At 41.8% G+C, this 21,248-nt stretch overlaps 3 protein-coding genes across 3 annotated transcripts; all 3 read left to right on the forward strand.

Annotated features, from left to right (window-relative positions):
- Positions 1 to 733: 733 nt before the first annotated feature.
- Positions 734 to 5,363, forward strand: leng1 (leukocyte receptor cluster (LRC) member 1). Its single transcript, XM_083760752.1, has 4 exons — positions 734 to 1,177; positions 1,948 to 2,139; positions 3,490 to 3,824; positions 4,223 to 5,363. The coding sequence occupies exons 1-4, from the start codon at positions 1,046 to 1,048 to the stop codon at positions 4,446 to 4,448; spliced, it is 885 nt and encodes a 294-aa protein (XP_083616878.1). The 5' UTR covers positions 734 to 1,045; the 3' UTR covers positions 4,449 to 5,363.
- Positions 5,364 to 9,189: 3,826 nt separating this feature from the next.
- Positions 9,190 to 12,449, forward strand: LOC310856600 (single-strand DNA endonuclease ASTE1-like; the record flags this gene model as incomplete). Its single annotated transcript, XM_083762071.1, has 4 exons — positions 9,190 to 10,447; positions 10,943 to 11,141; positions 11,420 to 11,573; positions 12,281 to 12,449. The coding sequence occupies exons 1-4, from the start codon at positions 9,194 to 9,196 to the stop codon at positions 12,447 to 12,449; spliced, it is 1,776 nt and encodes a 591-aa protein (XP_083618197.1). The 5' UTR covers positions 9,190 to 9,193.
- Positions 12,450 to 16,386: 3,937 nt separating this feature from the next.
- LOC310856176 (single-strand DNA endonuclease ASTE1-like) lies at positions 16,387 to 20,081 on the forward strand. Its single transcript, XM_083761421.1, has 4 exons — positions 16,387 to 17,647; positions 18,142 to 18,340; positions 18,753 to 18,906; positions 19,647 to 20,081. Exons 1-4 carry the CDS (start codon positions 16,394 to 16,396, stop codon positions 20,041 to 20,043), a joined length of 2,004 nt encoding a protein of 667 aa, XP_083617547.1. The 5' UTR covers positions 16,387 to 16,393; the 3' UTR covers positions 20,044 to 20,081.
- The last annotated feature ends 1,167 nt before the right edge of the window (positions 20,082 to 21,248 follow it).

Consider the following 21,248-nt stretch of genomic DNA (forward strand, 5'->3'; position numbering starts at 1 on the left):
ACCTCACCCCTGCCCACTTTGACAGGCTGGGATGGCTTAGGGTCGACGACAGAGTACAGCATCTTGCAATGGGTCTGGTCCACAAGATTCGATACACCACCAAGATACCCATGTACCTGTCTAAATACTTCCTTAGTGTAAACGAAGTCCACACCCACAACACCAGAGGGAGTACAACAAACCATGTACAACCCAGATTCGGCACAAACAAGGGACTAAATTCTTTTCGCTCCTATGCCACCAAAATGTGGAACGCCCTACCAACAGTCATTAAGACATGTGAATCCCTTGACTCCTTCAAAACCGCTCTCAAAGGGCACCTACGGATGGCTGCAATTCGAAACTGGCCTCTGTAAAATCTGAATCCCCCCCCCCCCACCCCATTTCCCCTCACTGTATATGTATCTTTTCCCTTTTTGCTTCCTATATGATGAATTCCTGTTCTGTTCTTTAGCTACATAGAAGTGTCTATTTGTATGTCTCTAAATGTCTTGATGAATTGAACAATGTGGACCCTGTTGTAAACAAGTGTAATGCTTAATTGGGTCGTCCACTCACAGTTAATAGTCTTTGTATTGAGTTTGTGCTTAAAATGTACTGTAAATTCTACAAACTGTTAATAAATATTTCAATCAATCAATCAAACGTAGGGTGACCACGCCCACGTAGAAGACCGGAAGTGTACACTCTAAGCAGCAGTGGAAGGAGATGTAAGTTCAGTTGTGTTTTGGATCTTTGGTGAGAGAGCAGCAGCTGCACAGAGCACAGAAAACATTTCTAACATAAGATTAGGACAGCAGCCGAAGCCGTGTATACATCACCCGTTATATTCATTATATGGAGCGCGTCGGGTAAAGTTAAACTTGTTTGCCATATACAAGTTAAACCGATACTGTAGTTGGCGTTCGTACTCGCGAAATGGGAGTTGGCTAACTTGGCTAACTGTTAGCTGTTGTTAGACACCGTTATATATATATAGCATTTAGCATTTATATAGTACGTTGACGCCATCTAAAGTGTAGCTACTTTATCGAACAACAACAACATGAACATCCTTCCTAAGAAGAGCTGGCACGTGAGGAACAAAGATAATGTGGCTCGCGTGAAGAAGGACGAGGCCGAGGCGGCGGAGGGGGAGCGTGAGGCCCAGCGGCGCGTGGAGCGTGCTGAGCAAGAGGTAAACAAACCGCTTCTCATCTTTCAGCTTGCGGCTGATGAGTAAATCAATATGCAACATGCTTTAGCCAAGTGCATAGTTTTCAACCCTTTTAATAATCCGTAGTTTATTCAGGATTTGGACCACCATTTGATGAGATTTTGCCTCTCAGACCCAAGACTTAGAATATCTTAACATTGGGAAATATCTTGTCCATGATTCTATCCATGATCGGTGCCATAGGAGAGATCAGGAAAATGTTATAACAGTCCTTTTACATTCTTTTTTGTGTAATCTTGTAAATTAAGAAAAAACAATAATTTAACTCTTAAGAGCGTAGAAAGGTATCATTCTATACTCAAGAGTTACAAATCTATAAGGGTCCCCTTTGGTTAGCATTTAGCAACTTCATCATTTAGCTGGGGGCCACCTGGAACCCCCTCGAGGACCACTGGTGGTCCCCGGAACGCTGGTTGAAAAATGAATCGCTGCTTTAGTCTTTAGTACTTCTATGTATGGCAGTGATTTCGTTAGCCCCATCTGTGAAGTCCACAGCCTTGGATCAAGACTATCGTAGCTCATTTTTAATGTATTTTTAAATCGGACTCAATTCAATGAATTACATGATAACATAAATGCACACAGCCAGCAAAGCTGTATTGTATAGACTTTTCAAAATTTATATTTACCGGTACTTGAGTGCATATTCCACATTTCCGCTCTGCAACCAAGTATAAATTCAGACGTAATGTGAAATGACTTGCTTGCTAACCGGCTCTACTGTTCCTCAGGCACGCACAGATTACCTGAGACGGAAGTCCAGGGCAGCTCTGGAAGAGGCGGGAGTGAGGAGGCCAGATGACGAGGAGGAGAAGAGCGGAGGGAGCGCGGCCGTGTTGGAACACCTCAACCTGTTCCCTCTGGAGGACGCCTCGGGGAAGAAAGGGAATGAGGAATATCTCAAGGACAAGAAAGAGGAAACGGTACGGTAACCTTTAGGTCAAACTTCTTCTATCGCTCTGGTCAACGAAGACGTGAAGCTGCAATATGTTTAATGTCTTAGGATTTGAACCTGGGTTTCTCGCCCATGTGGGAGACCGACCTTCTACCGCTCTTCCAAGAGAGAAACAGAATCCCTGCTTGGCCGTAGGAGATATTGTGCTTATCGCATTAAGACCTACAAAAATGCTCACACTTCCAAAATGTTCCAAAATAGCAGATGTACAGGCTTGCAGGTGGCACAAAGTGACTGTGAGCGTGTGTCTCTGCTATTTTTGAATAGCCCGTGCAAAAATGTGATTTGTTTTGAATGTTTTGTTTTGCCATATCTTAGAATGGTAGCTTGTATCTTTAAAGATGCCAGTGTGAATGCAACATAAGGGAGTGAAATGTAACTTTTGTTCTCTAGCCTTATACGCTATTACAGATAGCTGGATATGTTATTTGACTAATTCAAGTGTAATAATGTTGAACAAATTAAATGACAAGGAAGAGCATGAAGAGTAGAATCAGTTAATTTTTGTGTACAAGTGAGAACAATTTGGTCCAAAGAAATGGTATTCAGTGTTGTCTAGTTAACCTGCCAGCAGCAATGTTGTGTGGCAACTGGCAGTAACAGTATTTTAATGGTAGCAAGACTACTCGCCCCGTTTCTGTTTTCCTCCCAGAATTTTCCCCAGTGAGGGGTGGGAGAGGCTGGACAGCAGACGGCTGGACTTTGAATTTCTCTAACTATAAACTTTCATGACAGCAGAACAGCCTAAGTACAAATATAATTTATGAAAAGCTACTACAGTGAAGTCTGTTCACAGAAGTTGTTGTAGGATATGTGGGGATTATCTGACGAGGTACCATTTGAGGGGGCAAAACCTTACATATACTAAATTGTTTATAGGTTCAATATAAGTCAAATAATATAGAATTTCCACAGGAGTATCTTTTTATATTTTTCCAAAAAGAATACAAACAGCGAATAACATATTACAAAGTTATCCCCCTCACTGGGGAAAATTCCGGGAGGAAAAACGGGCAAGCACCGGGGCGAGTAGTCCAGTATTCATTTTAATCACTCCGTCTATCTGAACAAAATAACTTGAACTGGCGGTGCCTTGTGGTACAGTCAGGTAATACACTGACCACATGCATCTTGCAAGTCACAAACAACCAGGTTAGATTATCATGTTGTCCTAAATACGCAGAAGCCAAAGCCACCACAACATCATTAATGTCCCAAAAACATGACTAACTTTTTAGTTGAAATGGTCACGATCAAGATCGTGGTCAAAATGAGCCTTGAAGTTCAAGGCATGTCTAATTTCCATTTGATTTTTCAGGAGAAACAGGAACGTGCCATCGGCCTGCTGGTGTCCCTGGGCCCACAACCAGGCACAGAGGTCACGCCCTGGTACATGAAGACTGGCAGCGAAAAAGAAGAGGACAAAGCCAAAGAGAAGAAGGACAAAGAGAAGAAGGACAAAGAGAAGAAAGACCACGGAGGGCAGAGAAAACCCTTGAGTGCGGAGGAGAAGGAGAAGAAAGACCGGAGGCTGAAAGACCTCTTGGACCCCTTGAAGGACATGAAGAAGGCCCTCGCCATAAAGGACAGGAAGGCACACAAGAGCAAGAAGGACAGGAGAGACAGAGGAGAGCGGAGGAGCAGTGGAGAGGGGTAAGAATAAAATACCAATACACTAGGGAAGACTCAAATATGTTCCTTTTGCCCAATAATAGAACACAGGCACAAACTAAATACAATTATGGAAACTCAGAATAAGGACACGCATTCCAGTATTTTTCCAGTGTGCGCTATGAATATTTAATGTTGGCTCTTGTACTTGGTTTCCGTGTATTTATAATTGTATCTTTGATGTGTTGAGAAAGTACCATTTCTTATTTTAATCTAATGTGTTCTATTCATGAGGGTTAATATAAATGTCCAAGAGGCTTATGAACAATGTCTGTCTCAACTCTCAAGACGATAAGGGAAAAACAAACTACAACAAAATGTTTATTAATGGCAGAAATAACCTCATGGACGTTGACACACATCTGTTCCGTCTCGTCCAGCTCCATGGAGCGTTTGCGCGCCGAGCGTTTGCAGAGAGAGGTGGAGGAGAAGAGGCGAGCCCAGGCCCTGCTGGACCCAAAGAACGGCAAGGGAAAGGACAAGGAGTCAGGCATGGAGGCGGAGGAGCGGGACAGGCCATACAACAACGCTTACTTCCCAGAACTCGCACGCAAGCGCCAGAGGAAAGACCGCGACAGCTGGAGAGATGAGATTTTAAATTCATGACCTGTCCATGGGGGACTGAATTCTGACTTTTTGTTCTTGCTGCAGAATGCTCGAGTATAGTACATAGCTACTACAGGAACTACAGGACCATGTCTTCATCAGATTGGTGCAGAAACGAATCAACACAGAATAGATGGCTTAAGTCTGTACTGACGAGAGAAATGCTCGAGTGCTAATACCGGCCTGTGCAAAATTCTAACATCCGTGGAAGAACTGAAATCTAAATAACGTTTATGTACACGTTAATGTTGTAAATGTAGCAAGGTGATGTCGCATCATGAATATAAGTTAGTCACGTATTTATTTTCCTAACAGTCACTTTTACTGTAGTGGAACATTCAGGACAATGCCATTGGAAAAAAAATACTGCTTTCGGCATGTTATTTGGCTAGTAGCTTGTAAATATATAATTTGATCTCTAATTTAGGATAGTATCATTGTTTTTCTTGAAATGCATGTTATAATTCTAGTACAGAAGACAGTTCAATTGTGTGCACTGTGTGCAGTTATCAAAAGACTGACGCAGAACAAAGTCATGGAATTTTAAGTATTTTTTTGCCTTAGGGGAGAGAGTAGAGTAGGGGTTGTGATATGCAGAAAATGGTCCGTCTGTCCGGGAATAAAATCAATGACTCACTGTTGGGAAGTGGAGCCCATATAGTGCCCTAACCACTTGACTATCGAGTCCAACGGTGTGTTCTTAAAAGGTTGAAACTTAAGGAAATTTTGGCACACACAGGGAGGCGGGGTTGTTTGTTGACACATGCGCTTGAGGTTACTATAGGTTTCATTTTCCTAAAGTATAATTTTCCTTGTCGCACTGATGTCATGTTTATAACTGTAGAATGTGAAATGACCTGACTGGGCAGTTTGTTTTATTTGACTACGTAGCCTATAATTCATCATGCCACTGCAGGGATAATATCCCTGCAGTGGCATGATGAATTATAGTATATAGTATTACAGTATTACAAATATTATTTGTAATACTTCTGTATTGATGATGACAGGGAAAACAAACTACTAAATACATTTCGCTCCTATGCCACCAAAATGTGGAACGCCCTACCAACAGTCATTAAGACATGCAAAGCCCTTGACTCCTTGTCAACTGCTCTCAAAGGGCACCTACGGACGGCTGCAATTCGAAACTCTGTAAAATCTGACCCCCCCCACCCCTTTTCCCCTCACTATACGTTTCTTTTACCTCCTCTATGATGATTTCCTATTTTTTACTATATAGATGTGTATATTCGTACGTCTCTAAATGTTTTGATGAATTGAAAATGGTGGGCCCTATTGAAAACAAGTGTAATGCTTTATGGTGTTGTCCACTCACAGTTAACAATAATTCTGCAAACTGTTAATAAATCAATCAATCAAGAAAACAGTTTGATATAGATTTACCTTCCAGGCTTCCACCTGCAATGGACTCATAAAAGTAACAAAGCTCCAGAAGTGCGCGTGTGTGCGCGCGCACACACACACACACACACACCAGATGAGCAGCAGCAGTCTGCTCTGCATCCTACAGGAATGTGAGAGCATTTTAGTTGAATAGCTAGTGTAACGAAGAGTCGAAGACTCACTACGATTCATGTTGTTGGATCTGAGTAGTTGCCCATGGGATATTTAGTCCCCATATAGCTAGTTTATTAAATTATCGTCAACTGTAGCCTATGCCTATCTATAAACACAGTAAAGTTGGATATTCGCAAGGAAAGTCCAAGAGGCACAAGTTGTCAAGTCCAATAGATGCTGGAATAGGGGACATGGAGAAGCATAATGTTTATTGAGCTTTTAATAATGTTTACTCTCCCCTCCATAAGAATACTTAACTGGCACTTTAGTGACGTCACATCACCAACAGGAAGTGGCATTCTACAAGTCTTCTGAACAACATGCTACAGTAAGAGGCAATCTCACACCTTATTTTACAATGTTTTAGAGTAATTTCTACTCTCACATGTGGTCGTAAAGCATAACAGCTCAACTCCGTTACATGGAATAAAGATAGAAAACTATTATTTGTGAAAGTTATGTTTGTTATTTAAACATATCTGATTTCTTAATCTCATGCATGCCATGTGGTCTCCTCTTAGGGCGCTTTCACACCGGACATGTTTGGTTCGTTTTAAACGAACCATGGTCCGCTTACCCCTTTGGTTCGGTTGGTGTGAACGTGCATACGAACTCTGGTGCGGATCAAAGAAACGAACCATGGTCCGCTAAAAAAGGCCGAACTCGGTTCGCTTCCAAACGAACCACGGTGCGGTTCGTTACTGGTGTGAACGCATTCGGACTTTATAGAGGACCAAATACAGTACGATAGCCAAAATAGCCGTCGGGCGTCGGCAGTTGTGAGGCTGCATTAATAATTAGTTATAAAAGCATGTCTTTTTTACGGGGATCACTATTGAGCTGACAGTCTGATTTTAATAGTAGACGCATATATGTCGAGGCGCACTGCGCAGCGCAAATGTAATGGCAGCGTGGTTCACATGCGCAAAAATAACAGATGTACAAGTTGTACACTGTACAGATGTACACGGAATGGTATGTACGTTATGGTAAATTTGGAGCGCATCTCTCTCTCAGCGCATGCAAGCAATTATATCTACAGGCCTTTAATATAACCTATATCAGACTATGCGCTCTCTCTCTCTCTCTCTCTCTCTCTCTCTCTCTCTCGTAATGACAGCACAGGAAGACGCATGCAGCCCCTGTGCGCACCTGTGCGTAATGTGACTATATCGTTAGATTGGAAGACAATAGAGTCTTGGCTGACAACACCAATTGAAAGTAGAGTTCCCAAGGATTATGGTGATATTTAAATTTTAAAAATCGCATAAGAAATGAGCGAGATATGCCTAAATAAAATGTTAGTGGTCTTGGCAATTTATTTTATTTGTGTGCGATCCGGGGCGACGGCACGGCACAATAGATTTTCATTCATTTTTCAGATCATTGTCATGTCATTGCAGTGCAAACCATTAAATATAGCCTATATTAACTTCATAGGCTATTGTACAATATGTGACATATTTCTTTCACCCGGTATTATTGATGTGAGTTGATCAAAATAGTATTGCCTAGGCTATAATGCTTGACTTGTATAGCCTAGGCTATACAGTAGGCTATATAATGCCAGCACAGTCATTATTCTCTTTAAGACTAAAGGCAACCCTTGACTTGATGGGCTTTCTCAAATAGACTACTAATAATAATGCGACGATACCAGAAGTCCATTAACGTAATCAAAGCGATGCAATGACAAAGACAGTGAGAACAACAAAAGAACAAGCTGACGGTGTGAATCAAACTATATATATTTTTTTGTCTTCTCTGTTCTGTTGCCTCGGGAGGTGTTTTCTGCTAAACAGGCTTCGTTGTTTTTGGCTTTTGGCGAGGCTGCAGCTAGCTGCTATTGGTCCACTCCGACAGGCTGTTTTATTTTAAGCATGTGCCGCCGCCACGCAAGTTATGACAAAGCATGTGAGTCTTCATGTGTGTGTGTGTGTGTGTACATGAGGGGGAGAGACAGAGAAATATTTAATGTTAAATAGGCTATACACAGGTGGTCCCAAATGATTCATTGATTACATCACGATCACTATAGCAAAAGACGTAAAACTAGGTCAACTCAATTACTCAATTAGCTGCAGCGGAGCTGTTCTGACTTGAAGCTCAATACTAACTGACCACCTTCAAGTTTAAACCATAAGATGACATGGAAATGCCCGCCGATTTGATGCGCAGAAATATATATCTAATCGGGTTAAGGTACATGGAAGAAAAGTCCTTTTTATCGGGGATACCTTGTTGTAGGCTATACATCTCCGTGAATTGTCAGCAAGCACATTATTGTTCAAACACCTACTCCTCTGTTCATCTGTTGCTCTTATTTGGCTAATAAAATAATTAATATGAATGAATGCAATAGCAAGTTGTTGCTGCCTGTCATGTTGCTGTTCTCTTCTCTCTGTGTGACTGAAGGTTGCCCCAAAATTTGTAGACAATGATTTCCCCTCATGTTCTTTTCCCCCTCACTATTTGGTTCGCTTAACATGTCCACGTGTCATTTGTTTACATAATTGGTACGCTTTACAAAGTCCAGTGTGAACGCCAAACGGACCAAAATCAAAATGCTAATATTTGGTCCTTGGTCCTTGATCCGGACCTTCTAAGCGAACTTTGGGTGTGAAAGCGCCCTTAATCACCACAGGTAGAGTAGTGTCCATCTTGAGTAAAAAATCTAATGAGTATAAATTGTGAAAATTGTGGGTAAAGTAAAACCTTTCGGTCAAAAAAAAAAAAAAAGGCCAAATCGTACCGGTTTCGTGGAATGACTAATTTACCTGCCATCAGGTAAACTACATTCATTCTCTAGTCTCTACATTAGGACAATATAGAGACAACATGCTAATCAACCTGGTTGTTTGTGACTTGTAAGATGCATGTGGTCAGTGTATTTACCTGACTGTACCACAAGGCACCGCCAGTTCTCATGCCATCAGTAAGGAAAATTAAACTTGGGAGTCTGTGCACTTTATTTTAGCCTATTTATCTATTCACGACATCAGAAAGGAAAATGAAACGTAGGAGTCTGTGCAATTCATTTTAGCCTATTTACCTATTCAAGACATCAGTAAGGAAAATGAAACGTAAGGAAAAGAAAACTCCACTTGCTATAAATACATCACTCATGTTCCTCTTTATCACAAGGCACAGAATCTGAACTCACAATGGGTGTCCAGGGCTTATTTACCTTTATTGAGAACAACAGTCAGATATTTAAAAATAGAGATTTCAGTAACAGTAAGCTTGTTATTGACGGCTCTAACTTGTATCATTTGCTCTATCATAACACTGGCTTGGAACAAAACCATGGTGGAGAGTATGCTGCATTTGAGGACCTTATTACAAAGTTTATCAAGGCTCTGAGAGAATGTGGCATTCAACCGTATGTAGTACTGGATGGAGGGACGAACTGCTCCGATAAGAAATACGACACCCTGATACAACGAGCTGAAGACAAGATCAGGAAAGCCCAGATTGCAGCTATGGGTGGAAACGAGAACGTCATGCCTATCCTGGTTAAGTTGGTGCTGAAACAAACCCTGACCAACTTGAAGGTGTCATTCGCACAGTGCTTTGGAGAGGCTGACAGCCAAATAGCCTCCTTGGCGAGAGAGTGGAAGTGCCCGGTATTGAGCAATGACAGTGACTTCTATGTCTTTGACCTCCCTGGGGGGTTTCTGCCAATCTCGCACTTCAAGTGGGACGCGGTGTCACAGAGCATGGCGGGACAGAGCTACATTCCATGCAAATACTACGCCACATCCAGCTTCTGCGTCCATTTCGATATTGAACTCCAATTCCTGCCTCTTATGGCTGCACTGGCTGGCAACGACTATGTCAAGCTCCGTGAAATGGGCATCTCAGTGCGCTGGGCAAAATACAGCTCACCGGGAAAAGGGACCATGAGCCGCTTTGACGGGTTAGTGCGATGGCTGAAGGACTTTCAGAGTCCCGATGATGCTTTGAAGGCGGTGCTGGGTCTAATGGGTGGCTTGAGCAGACAAAGAGAGGCTGAGGTCCTGCAGGCCTTGACTCTGGGAATGAAGGAGTACCAGTTCCCTCCAACCTGCCTTCTCCGGTTCTTCCACGACGGTACAGCGCCGGATCTCGAACCAGAGGCGGTGGGCATAGTCCCCGACTGGACTCGCCTTCCTTTGACCCAAGGCCGGTTGACCTCCGACATTCTGGATGTGCTGCTGCTCGGAAGACTGCCCCAGCCTTGCCAGGTGGACCACGCCTACCTGCCAAGTGCCAATATTACTTCTCGGCCTATCCGACAGGTGATGTACGGGCTGTTGTTGGGTCGTAAGACTGGAACCGGAGTGGAGGAATGGGACAGAGATGGCACACGGCTGTCCAAGATCATGGTCCAACCAATCAAATCAAAATCCAAAATCACAATTGACTTACTGCATCAGGTAAGATATCATGTTACATTCCAACAGTACATGCTTTATTGATGTATTTGTTGTTTACAATGCATGTATTTTATGTGCACATGCAACACATTGTGCGCTTCATCTGTTTACCAGTACTGTTATTATTCAGTACTTTGCCTAACTAAAACTAACAAAAATAATTCAGGGATTTTTTTTTATAATACATAGTTACTTCTACCTTCTGTCATTATCCTGCTCTGGTTATTTAACCACTGAGCTAATAGAGCTAATAAAGTAAATAGCAAGAATAGCAGATCCTGTAGATTTGCTATTTTTGCTCTGTCAGCTTTGTTCTGACATTGTTAAATCTTTCCCCATCTTAATCCGAATGCAACCTAAAACTAAAATGTATCCTTAAAAACAAAACAAAGGAGAAAATAGACTAGCAAACTCACATTAAAAACCAATTAAAACTAAACGGGGATTTTTTTTACTGAATACTATTAACCTTTCTGTTTACTCCTACATTAACAGGCTGAGCAGCCCGTTCTTGAACAGGTATTTTTGGAGACGCTTGGTGTGAGCCACAACACTTTGAGTGGAGTCCCATCCAACCTGTGCCTGCCAGTCGCTGTCACTTGCTACTGGTTGCAGCACAGCAGTCCTCCCCCCAATGAGAAGGTCATTCAGGCTCTGCTGCTTGGGATGGTGTCTGGGCAACGACTCCAACGAGGTAGGTGCAAGAAAACTAGGCCTGCTGTACGTGTTTATACAAAATGTTCAGTTTTTGTTGAATAACTTACTTGAAGCCCATCTTGCTTTGATTATGTCATATAGTACAGCTAAAACAGCTATGGTTGAGTCTCAGAAAAAACTTTTTGCTTATCCTTTCCAAGCAGTAGCCTACACCTTTGGCTTTGGCAATTCAAAACGGTTGTGTGTGTGTGTGTGTGTGTGTGTGTGTGTGTGTGTGTGTGTGTGTGTGTGTGTGTGTGTGTTCATGTGTTGTAGATGTAACGGGGGAGATAAAAATGGACATACATGAACAGCCGAAACAGGAGTTTGATGTAACTCATGCCTACAACGAATGGCAGATCTGCTTTAAAGACAGCATTCACCTCAACCAGCTGTTATGTTTTCCCCTACAAGAGCCTCAAATTGCATGGTAAGGCATCTTTACAGGACTATCCGACATTATGTTACACTGTACAGTTAAATGAACACTGAGGATTTTGTTGTGTTAACTGTATCAACACAATGGGCCTTGTCAATAAAGTTTGAGGGGCTCCCAGATTGAGGTCATGACGTTTCATTCCTTTCCTTAATGTTGTAGATTGTAGAATGAGAGCAGCCATAAAATAAGCTTCAAGTTACAAGCAACCTATAATTACAATTACAACTAGTCGAGCCTAGAGCTGCATGATATTGACATATTGATATATTGATATATTGATATTGATATATATGAGTTTCTGGGACTTTCTTATTTGGATGCCTTATTCTGTAGCACTTGAAAAATATCACATCTGTGTGAAGTGAGGGGCGCACCTATCTTAATACATCAACTAATTCTGGCCAATCACAATTTGCATCCTCACTTTTCCGTCTTCACTATTCTGCCCTCACTTTTAGCTTCAATGTACTTTGCTCAGCCAATCAAATCATCGCTATGGGGTGATCAGCCAATCACAAGCCAATGTTTGTGTTCACACAAACCTGGAAAGCTGGGAATAGGAGGGGCTAGCGCCCCTAAAAAAAAAAAGGTTGTCAAGAGATATTCAAACAAACATGGTGATAAACCTAATCTATTTCTTCTTGTTTTGCTGATGCTCTGAATGATGTGTCTAACCTTTCATTTCTGGTGCTGGCCAGGTTGTACAAGGGAACACTGGTCCACTACCTGGTGCATAGGCTGAGAAAGGGGGTGGACCCTGAGCTGCTTTTGCAGAAGGAGACCAGCAGGCAACTCTACAAGGACCTGCTTACTGCTGTGCTCCGGCCTCAAGACGAGACCAGGAGGAGAGGGGCAGCTCGGGAATAAAATCAATGACTCACTGTTGGGAAGTGGAGCCCATATAGTGCCCTAACCACTTGACTATCGAGTCCAACGGTGTGTTCTTAAAAGGTCATGTTGGCACACACAGGGAGGCGGGGTTGTTTGTTGACACATGCTCTTGAGGTTACTATAGGTTTCATTTTCCTAAAGTATCATTTTCCTTACCGCACTGATGTCATGTTTATAACTGTAGAATGTGAAATAACCTGACAGGGCAGTTTGTTTTATTTACGTAGCCTATAATTCATCATGCCACTCACTAAAAACGCCGGGACAACGCTCCACACGTCCCAAACTCTTCTCCCTTCTGGCTCCAAAACTGTGGAATGCACTTCCCATTGCAGTCAGAACTGCAGCATCACTCCCAATCTTCCGCCGTAATCTGAAAACCCACCTTTTTAGACTCCATCATGGCCCATAGCACTTACCCTACCCCCTTAGATAGCATTTCTGTAGACTTAGATAGCATCTGATAGACTTATAGCATGTTATGTAGACAGCACTATAATTGCATTGTATATAGTCATAGCACGCCATAGTACATATGTATAGCATAGTAGTATATATATATAGTTTATATGTATAGTCTCATAATATAGATATTCCACTGTTACTTTCTTAGCTTACGCATGTTTTATGATAAATGCTTTTTTGTGATGTATTCCCATGCTTTTGTTCTTGCTTATTGTAAATCGCTCTGGATTAAGAGCGTCTGCTAAATGCCTAAATTGTAAATTGTATGCCACTGCAGGGATATTTGTAATACTTCTGTATTGATGATGACAGGGAAAACAAACAAGGGACTAAATTCATTTCGCTCCTATGCCACCAAAATGTGGAACGCCCTACCAACAGTCATTAAGACATGCAAATCCCTTGACTCCTTGTCAACTGCTCTCAAAGGGCACCTACGGACGGCTGCAATTCGAAACTGGCCCCCGTAAAGTCTGACCCCCCCCCCCACCCCTTTTCCCCTCACTATACGTTTATTTTCCCTTTGTACCTCCTCTATGATGATTTCCTTTTTTTTACTATATAGATGTGTATATTCGTACGTCTCTAAATGTTTTGATGAATTGAAAATGGTGGGCCCTATTGTAAACAAGTGTAATGCTTTATGGTGTCGTCCACTCACATTTAACAGTTATTGTATGAATTGAGTTGTACTTGAAATGTACTGTAATTCTGCAAACTGTTAATAAATCAATCAATCAAAAAAAACAGTTTGATATAGGTTTACCTTCCAGGCTTTTCCAAGGAACTTTTTAAGCGACAAGATGAAATAAAGTCAGATCTGAGCAGTGGCTTGGCCTCATGAATGGTATTTATTAAAACAGAAGATTTAAGTCGACTGATGAGATCGCAAGTGCCTCTTTTTTTTTTTAAGATTTAATTATTGAAAATGCAGATATTAACAACAAGTTACAGAATCATGATTTCTTTTTTCTTTTTTTTAAACAAGACAAGACAAACTCAAAAAGAAAAGACAAAAAACAGTAAAAACAAACCCCCCCCACCCACCCACCCCCCACCCCAACCCCAGAAAGGAAAACTACACAGCTCTCATTATTCTGTATGTACACAACACCTCTTGACAGCAACAACTCGGATAAATACATGAAAATAACAATATAAATAAAAGAAAACTCAAACTAAATCAACCCAGAGGAGATATTGAAGGTAGAACCTCAAAGAACCTGCCCCATATCTTTTCAAAAGTGGCAGGCCTTCTTCTTACATTGTACAGTATCTTTTCAGGGGTACAGTATGATGAAAGCTCATTCAGCCAGTGTCTCTGTGAAGGTGATTTTTCAGATTTCCAATTAACCAAAATGATTTTCTTCGCAGCTGTACTGGCGAGTAACACAAAGTATGCTTTGTATCGCAAGTGCCTCTTAGGGAAACAGTTGCGCATAACATGAGGAAGAAAAGCAAGAACAGTCACATATATAGATTTGGACAGAACACAGAACAAGTGAGGAGGTGTGTCTCTTCTGATAAAGTGGTAAATCTCCCAGCAGATGCCAAGGAGTAACCAGCTTACAACAGAGGACATACGGTGACCTTCGACTGTAGAGCAATTAGTAAGGAAAAGGAGTGATACATAGACACCGGGACTGATACGAAGTACAGCACCCTGATGTATGCTCACTGCCTCCCTTACGAATCTCACGCTCAATCGAGCGTACAGTCCTGTAGATAAAAATTGTCAAGGTTTGAACATTTTTGTGAAATTAAAGTCATTATTTTTCCATGACAGCTTCCACCTGCAATGGACTCATAAAAGTAACAAAGCTCCAGACGTGTGTGCGCACACACACACACACACACACACACACACACACACACACACACACACACACACACACACCAGATGAGCAGCAGCAGTCTGCTCTGCATCCTACAGGAATGTGAGAGCATTTTAGTTGATAGCTAGTGTAACGAAGAGTCGAAGATTCACTACGATTCATGTTGTTGGATCTGAGTAGTTGCCCATGGGATATTTAGTCCCCATATAGCTAGTTTATTAAATTATCGTCAACTGTAGCCTATAACCACAGTAAAGTTGGATATTCGCATTGACAGTCCAAGAGGCACAAGTTGTCGAGTCCATTAGATGCTGGAAAAGGGGACATGGAGAAGCATAATGTTTATTGAGCCCTATAGCCTACCTCTTATCATCAACAACGTATAAAGCCTTATCTCCCCACACCCTAAACGAAAAGACAATCAGTATCTGCACTTTGTTTTAGCTTATTTGAGTCGAATAAGGGAAACGAAACCGGTACGATTTGCAGTCCCTCTGTCCCTTTAAGGTGTATTTTATTGATTGAGTCACCAAAATGTATTTTTAAAAGCTTTTTTCATCAATGTATATGTTCCCTTTAATATTGTGTAAAAATTACATGGATTGTATCTTCATAATTATCAGAAATTATCTTGTTTTCTTTCAGTAGACACCCCCTATTTTGTCCATTTTTTCATGTCCCCAATGGCCTTCGATGAAAGTCGACTTCAGATATTACTATTAAAAATGTACAAAAATCCATAAATTATGCCATTCACATATAAAGCTATCGGTGCTTTACTGCTGGTCATGTTTAGTTTTTGAATAAATTGATGATTAATCATTAAAATAGCATTATATAGCTCTGTCCCCCAATCGCACTCAACCCCGTTACATCACCAACAGGAAGTGGCATTCTACAAGTCTTCTGAACAACATGCTACAGAAAGAGGCAATCTCACACCTTATTTTACAATGTTTTAGAGTAATTTCTACTCTCACATGTGGTCGTAAAGCATAACAGCTCAACTCCGTTACATGGAATAAAGATAAAAAACAATTATTTGTGAAAGTTATGTTTGTTATTTAAACATATCTGATTTCTTAATCTCATGCATGCCATGTGGTCTCCTCTTAATCACCACAGGTAGAGTAGTGTCCATCTTGAGTAAAAAAATCTAATGAGTAAATTGTGAAAATTGTGGGTAAAGTAAAACCTTTCGGTCAAAAAAGAAAAGGCCAAATCGTACCGGTTTCGTGGAATGACTAATTTACCTGCCATCAGGTAAACTACATTCATTCTCTAGTCTCTACATTAGGACAATGTAGAGACAACATGATAATCAACCTGGTTGTTTGTGACTTGTAAGATGCATGTGGTCAGTGTATTTACCTGACTGTACCACAAGGCACCGCCAGTTCTCATGCCATCAGTAAGGAAAATGAAACTTGGGAGTCTGTGCACTTTATTTTAGCCTATTTATCTATTCACGACATCAGAAAGGAAAATGAGACGTAGGAGTCTGTGCTCTATTCAAGACATCAGTAAGGAAAATGAAACGTAAGGAAAAGAAAACTCCACTTGCTATAAATACATCACTCATGATCCTCTTTATCACAAGGCACAGAATCTGAACTCACAATGGGTGTCCAGGGCTTATTTACCTTTATTGAGAACAACAGTCAGATATTTAGAAATAGAGATTTCAGTAACAGTAAGCTTGTTATTGACGGCTGTAACTTGTATCATTTGCTCTATCATAACACTGGCTTGGAACAAAACCATGGTGGAGAGTATGCTGCATTTGAGGACCTTATTACAAAGTTTATCAAGGCTCTGAGAGAATGTAGGATTGAACCGTATGTAGTACTGGATGGAGGGACAGACTGCTCCGATAAGAAATACCACACCCTGATGAAACGAGCTGAAGACAGGATCAGGAAAGCCCAGATTGCAGCTATGGGTGGAAACGAGAACATCCTGCCAACCCTGGTTAATTTGGTGCTCAAACAAACCCTGACCAACCTGAAGGTACCATTCGCACAGTGCTTTGGAGAGGCTGACAGCCAAATAGCCTCCTTGGCGAGAGAGTGGAAGTGCCCGGTATTGAGCAATGACAGTGACTTCTATGTCTTTGACCTCCCTGGGGGGTTTCTGCCAATCTCGCACTTCAAGTGGGACGCGGTGTCACAGAGCATGGCGGGACAGAGCTACATTCCATGCAAATACTACGCCACATCCAGCTTCTGCGTCTATTTCGATATTAAACTCCAATTCCTGCCTCTCATGGCTGCACTGGCTGGCAACGACTATGTCAAGCTCCGTGAAATGGGCATCTCAGTGCGCTGGGCAGAATACAGCTCACCGGGAAAAGGGACCATGAGCCGCTTTGACGGGTTAGTGCGATGGCTGAACGACTTTCAGAGTCCCGGTGATGCTTTGAAGGCGGTGCTGGGTCTAATGGGTGGCTTGAGCAGACAAAGAGAGGATGAGGTCCTGCAGGCCTTGACTCTGGGAATGAAGGAGTACCAGTTCCCTCCAACCTGCCTTCTCCGGTTCTTCCACGACGGTACAGCGCCGGATCTCGAACCAGAGGCGGTGGGCATAGTCCCCGACTGGGCTCGCCTTCCTTTGACCCAAGGCCGGTTGACCTCCGACGTTCTGGATGTGCTGTTGCTCGGAAGACTGTCCCAGCCTTGCCAGGTGGACCACGCCTACCTGCCAAGTGCCAATATTACTTCTCGGCCTATCCGACAGGTGATGTACGGGCTGCTGTTGGGTCGTAAGACTGGAACCGGAGTGGAGGAATGGGACAGAGATGGCACACGGCTGTCCAAGATCATGGTCCAACCAATCAAATCAAAATCAAAAATTACAATTGACTTACTGCATCAGGTAAGATATCATGTTACATTCCAACAGTACATGCTTTATTGATGTATTTGTTGTTTACAATGCATGTATTATGTGCACATGCAACACATTGTGCGCTTTATCTGTTTACCAGTACTGTTATTAGTCAGTACTTTGCCTAACTAAAACTAACAAAAATAATTCAGGGATTTTTTTTAATAATACATAGTTACTTCTACCTTCTGTCATTATCCTGCTCTGGTTATTTAACCACTGAGCTAATAGAGCTAATAGAGTAAATAGCAAGAATAGCAGATCCTGTAGATTTGCTATTTTTGCTCTGTCAGCTTTGTTCTGACAATGTTAAATCTTTCCCCATCTTAATCCGAATGCAACCTAAAACTAAAATGTATCCTTAAAAACAAAACAAAGGAGAAAATAGACTAGCAAACTCACATTAAAAAACAATTCAAACTAAACGAAAAAAAAACAACCCCGAATACTATTAACCTTGCTGTTTACTCCTGCATTAACAGGCTGAGCAGCCCGTTCTTGAACAGGTATTTTTGGAGACGCTTGGGGTGAGCCACAACACTTTGAGTGGAGTCCCATCCATCCTGCACCTGCCAGTCGCTGTCACTTGCTACTGGTTGCAGCACAGCAGTCCTCCCCCCGATGAGAAGGTCATTCAGGCTCTGCTGCTTGGGATGGTGTCTGGGCAACGACTCCAACGAGGTAGGTGCAAGAAAACTAGGCCTGCTGTACGTGCATAAATACAAAAACATGTAATTTCTTGTACAAGGTATAGCTTACATTTCTGTTAATCACATACATGATATGATGACATGAATGATATAGCACAATTTCTGTGACAAATGTTCTTTAATCAGTATTATACAAAATGTTCTGTTTTTGTTGAATAACTTACTTGAAGCCCATCTTGCTTTGATTATGTCATATAGTACAGCTAAAACAGCTATGGTTGAGTCTCAGAAAAAACTTTTTGCTTATCCTTTCCAAGCAGTACACCTTTGGCTTTGGCAATTCAAAACGGTTGTGTGTGTGTGTGTGTGTGTGTGTGTGTGTGTGTGTGTGTGTGTGTGTGTGTGTGTGTGTGTGTGTGTGTGTGTGTGTTCATGTGTTGTAGATGTAACGGGGGAGATAAAAATGGACATACATGAACAGCCGAAACAGGAGTTTGATGTAACCCATGCCTACAACGAATGGCAGATCTGCTTTAAAGACAGCATTCACCTCAACCAGCTGTTATGTTTTCCCCTACAAGAGCCTCAAATTGCATGGTAAGGCATCTTTACAGGACTATCCGACATTATGTTACATTGTACAGTTAAATGAACACTGAGGATTTTGTTGTGTTAACTGTATCATAATGTGCTTTGTCAATCAAGTTTGAGAGGCTCCCAGATTGAGGTCAAGAGGCAAAATAAGTGACACAGCTCTGCCAGTAACAAAAAATACACAACAAAAAAACAGGACAGACATACAATGCTCATAAATACAGTACCCACTACCGAAGAAGCTCAAAGGGAGAACAGGAACGCGACCAATAAGGACTAATAAATAAAAAATAAGCAACGGAGCTTAGAGCTGCATGATATTGACAAATATATGATATGCTGGGACTTTCTTATTTGGATGCCTTATTTATTCTGTAGCACTTGAAAAAAATCTGTGTGAAGTGAGGGGCGCTCTTATCTTAATACGTCAACTAATTCTGGCCAATCACAATTTGCGCCCTCACTTTTCCGTTTTCACTATTCTGCCCTCACTTTTAGCTTCAATATGTACTATGCTCAGCCAATCAAATCATCGCTATGGGGTGATCAGCCAATCACAAGCCAATGTTTGTGTTCACACAAACCTGGAAAGCTGGGAATATAGGAGGGGCTAGCGCCCCTAAAAATAATAAAACGTCAAGAGATATTCAAACAAACATGGTGATAAACCTAATCTATTTCTTCTTGTTTTGCTGATGCTCTGAATGATGTGTCTATAACCTTTCATTTCTGGTGCTGGCCAGGTTGTACAAGGGAACATTGGTCCACTACCTGGTGCATAGGCTGAGAAAGGGGGTGGACCCTGAGCTGCTTTTGCAGAAGGAGACCAGCAGGCAACTCTACAAGGACCTGCTTACTGCTGTGCTCCGGCCTCGAGACGAGACCAGGAGGAGAGGGGCAGCTCCGAAGCGGCACCAGACAAAAGATGACCTTGCTGTCCTGGTAGACCAGCTCCTGGTAGACCTGGAAAAAGAAAACGACGCGGTGACCCAAGAGGAATACCCGGTCTGGGATTCGATGTCAGTGAAAACACGCTACAAGGCCAAAGACAGGTGCCAATGGTCCAAGAACCCAGGACTCACCCGAAAGCAGGGGCGTATCGACCGGGACTTTAGCATGTGTCCTCAGATCCGTTGTTAGGAATGTAGGCTAGTCTTTTGAAGCAACCGATTTGGACGCCCAAATCTTGGAAGTTTGCATCAGACATCACCACCAGGTGTGCTGGGTGTGAAAAAGCCAGGGTTTCAAATGGGCTGCTAATTCTATTCTGTTCTATTCTATTCTATTCTTCACGCTTCTACTTCCGTTCCTCCACCACCTGTGATGCCTGTTCAGCAGCATTTGTACCCCCCTGCACAAGAAAGGGAGTAAAATAGAACCTGTACAATTTTTGTGCTAGTTTTAAAAACACAGTGATTTACTTACATTTGTCCGATGTGAACATGTTATGTGGAATTATTTTAGGTATAGGGCAAATTACAGACTTCTTTTATCCATATTTATCCTTACTTGTATCACCAAGACACCCAAAATTCACTGTATTTCTGCAATCTGGGTCTTTGAAGAAGAGAGCAGTGTGAAAAGAGATTACCAATACGCACAGATGTAGAAATTGTCCTGATTCTCTAGACATGATGTCAAACCAATATGTTCAGTATTTTTAAATATCTTTGGGTATTGTTGTATAACGCTTTTGTATTTGTTTTAAAATGCATATTACTATTGATGATTCCTAGATTTCTTAAAGTTAAAACTAATATAAATGTATTGATTTCTGTGTTTATTTCTGTTTAATAGTTAAAAAAAAAAAAAAATTGAGACACTCTTGTTTACAAATTGCTTTGCAAAATGAAATACCTATGCTCTGAGTACAATAGGACAGAGGCAGTGAAAGACCATATGAGATAAAAAGATTTCAAAAAGCAAGAACAAGACAATAAAAAACATCACAAAAAGGCCATCTATGAAATTAAGTGGGACTTCCAAGCAACCCCACAATTCAATGGAAGACCTAGAGTTGTCCAAGGCCTATGGTAAAAATTCTGTTGAAAAGGTATGACTTGCCTCCCCCTTGCCAGCCGGGGTGCCTGATGGAGGGGAAAGGAACTGGTTGGAGTAACGTGTTCCTTCCACGCACTACGTCCAACCAGGGAAGCTCCCCCCTGTTAGGTGTAAAGGAGCAACTTGGGACACTCAGGCATGAAGGAAGCATGAGTTCAAGTCCGTTGCTCTCTCCATGTCCCCCATATATGGGGACTAGGTTGGCGGAGGGTGTGTAGAGCCCAGGATAACATTAGATAATTGACACAGGGGTGAAAATTGGGTTACAAAATCGTGGGATAAAA

The sequence above is a fragment of the Protomyctophum parallelum genome, assembly GCF_964188405.1.
Source record: "Protomyctophum parallelum genome assembly, chromosome: 3".
NCBI classification, from domain to species: domain Eukaryota; kingdom Metazoa; phylum Chordata; class Actinopteri; order Myctophiformes; family Myctophidae; genus Protomyctophum; species Protomyctophum parallelum.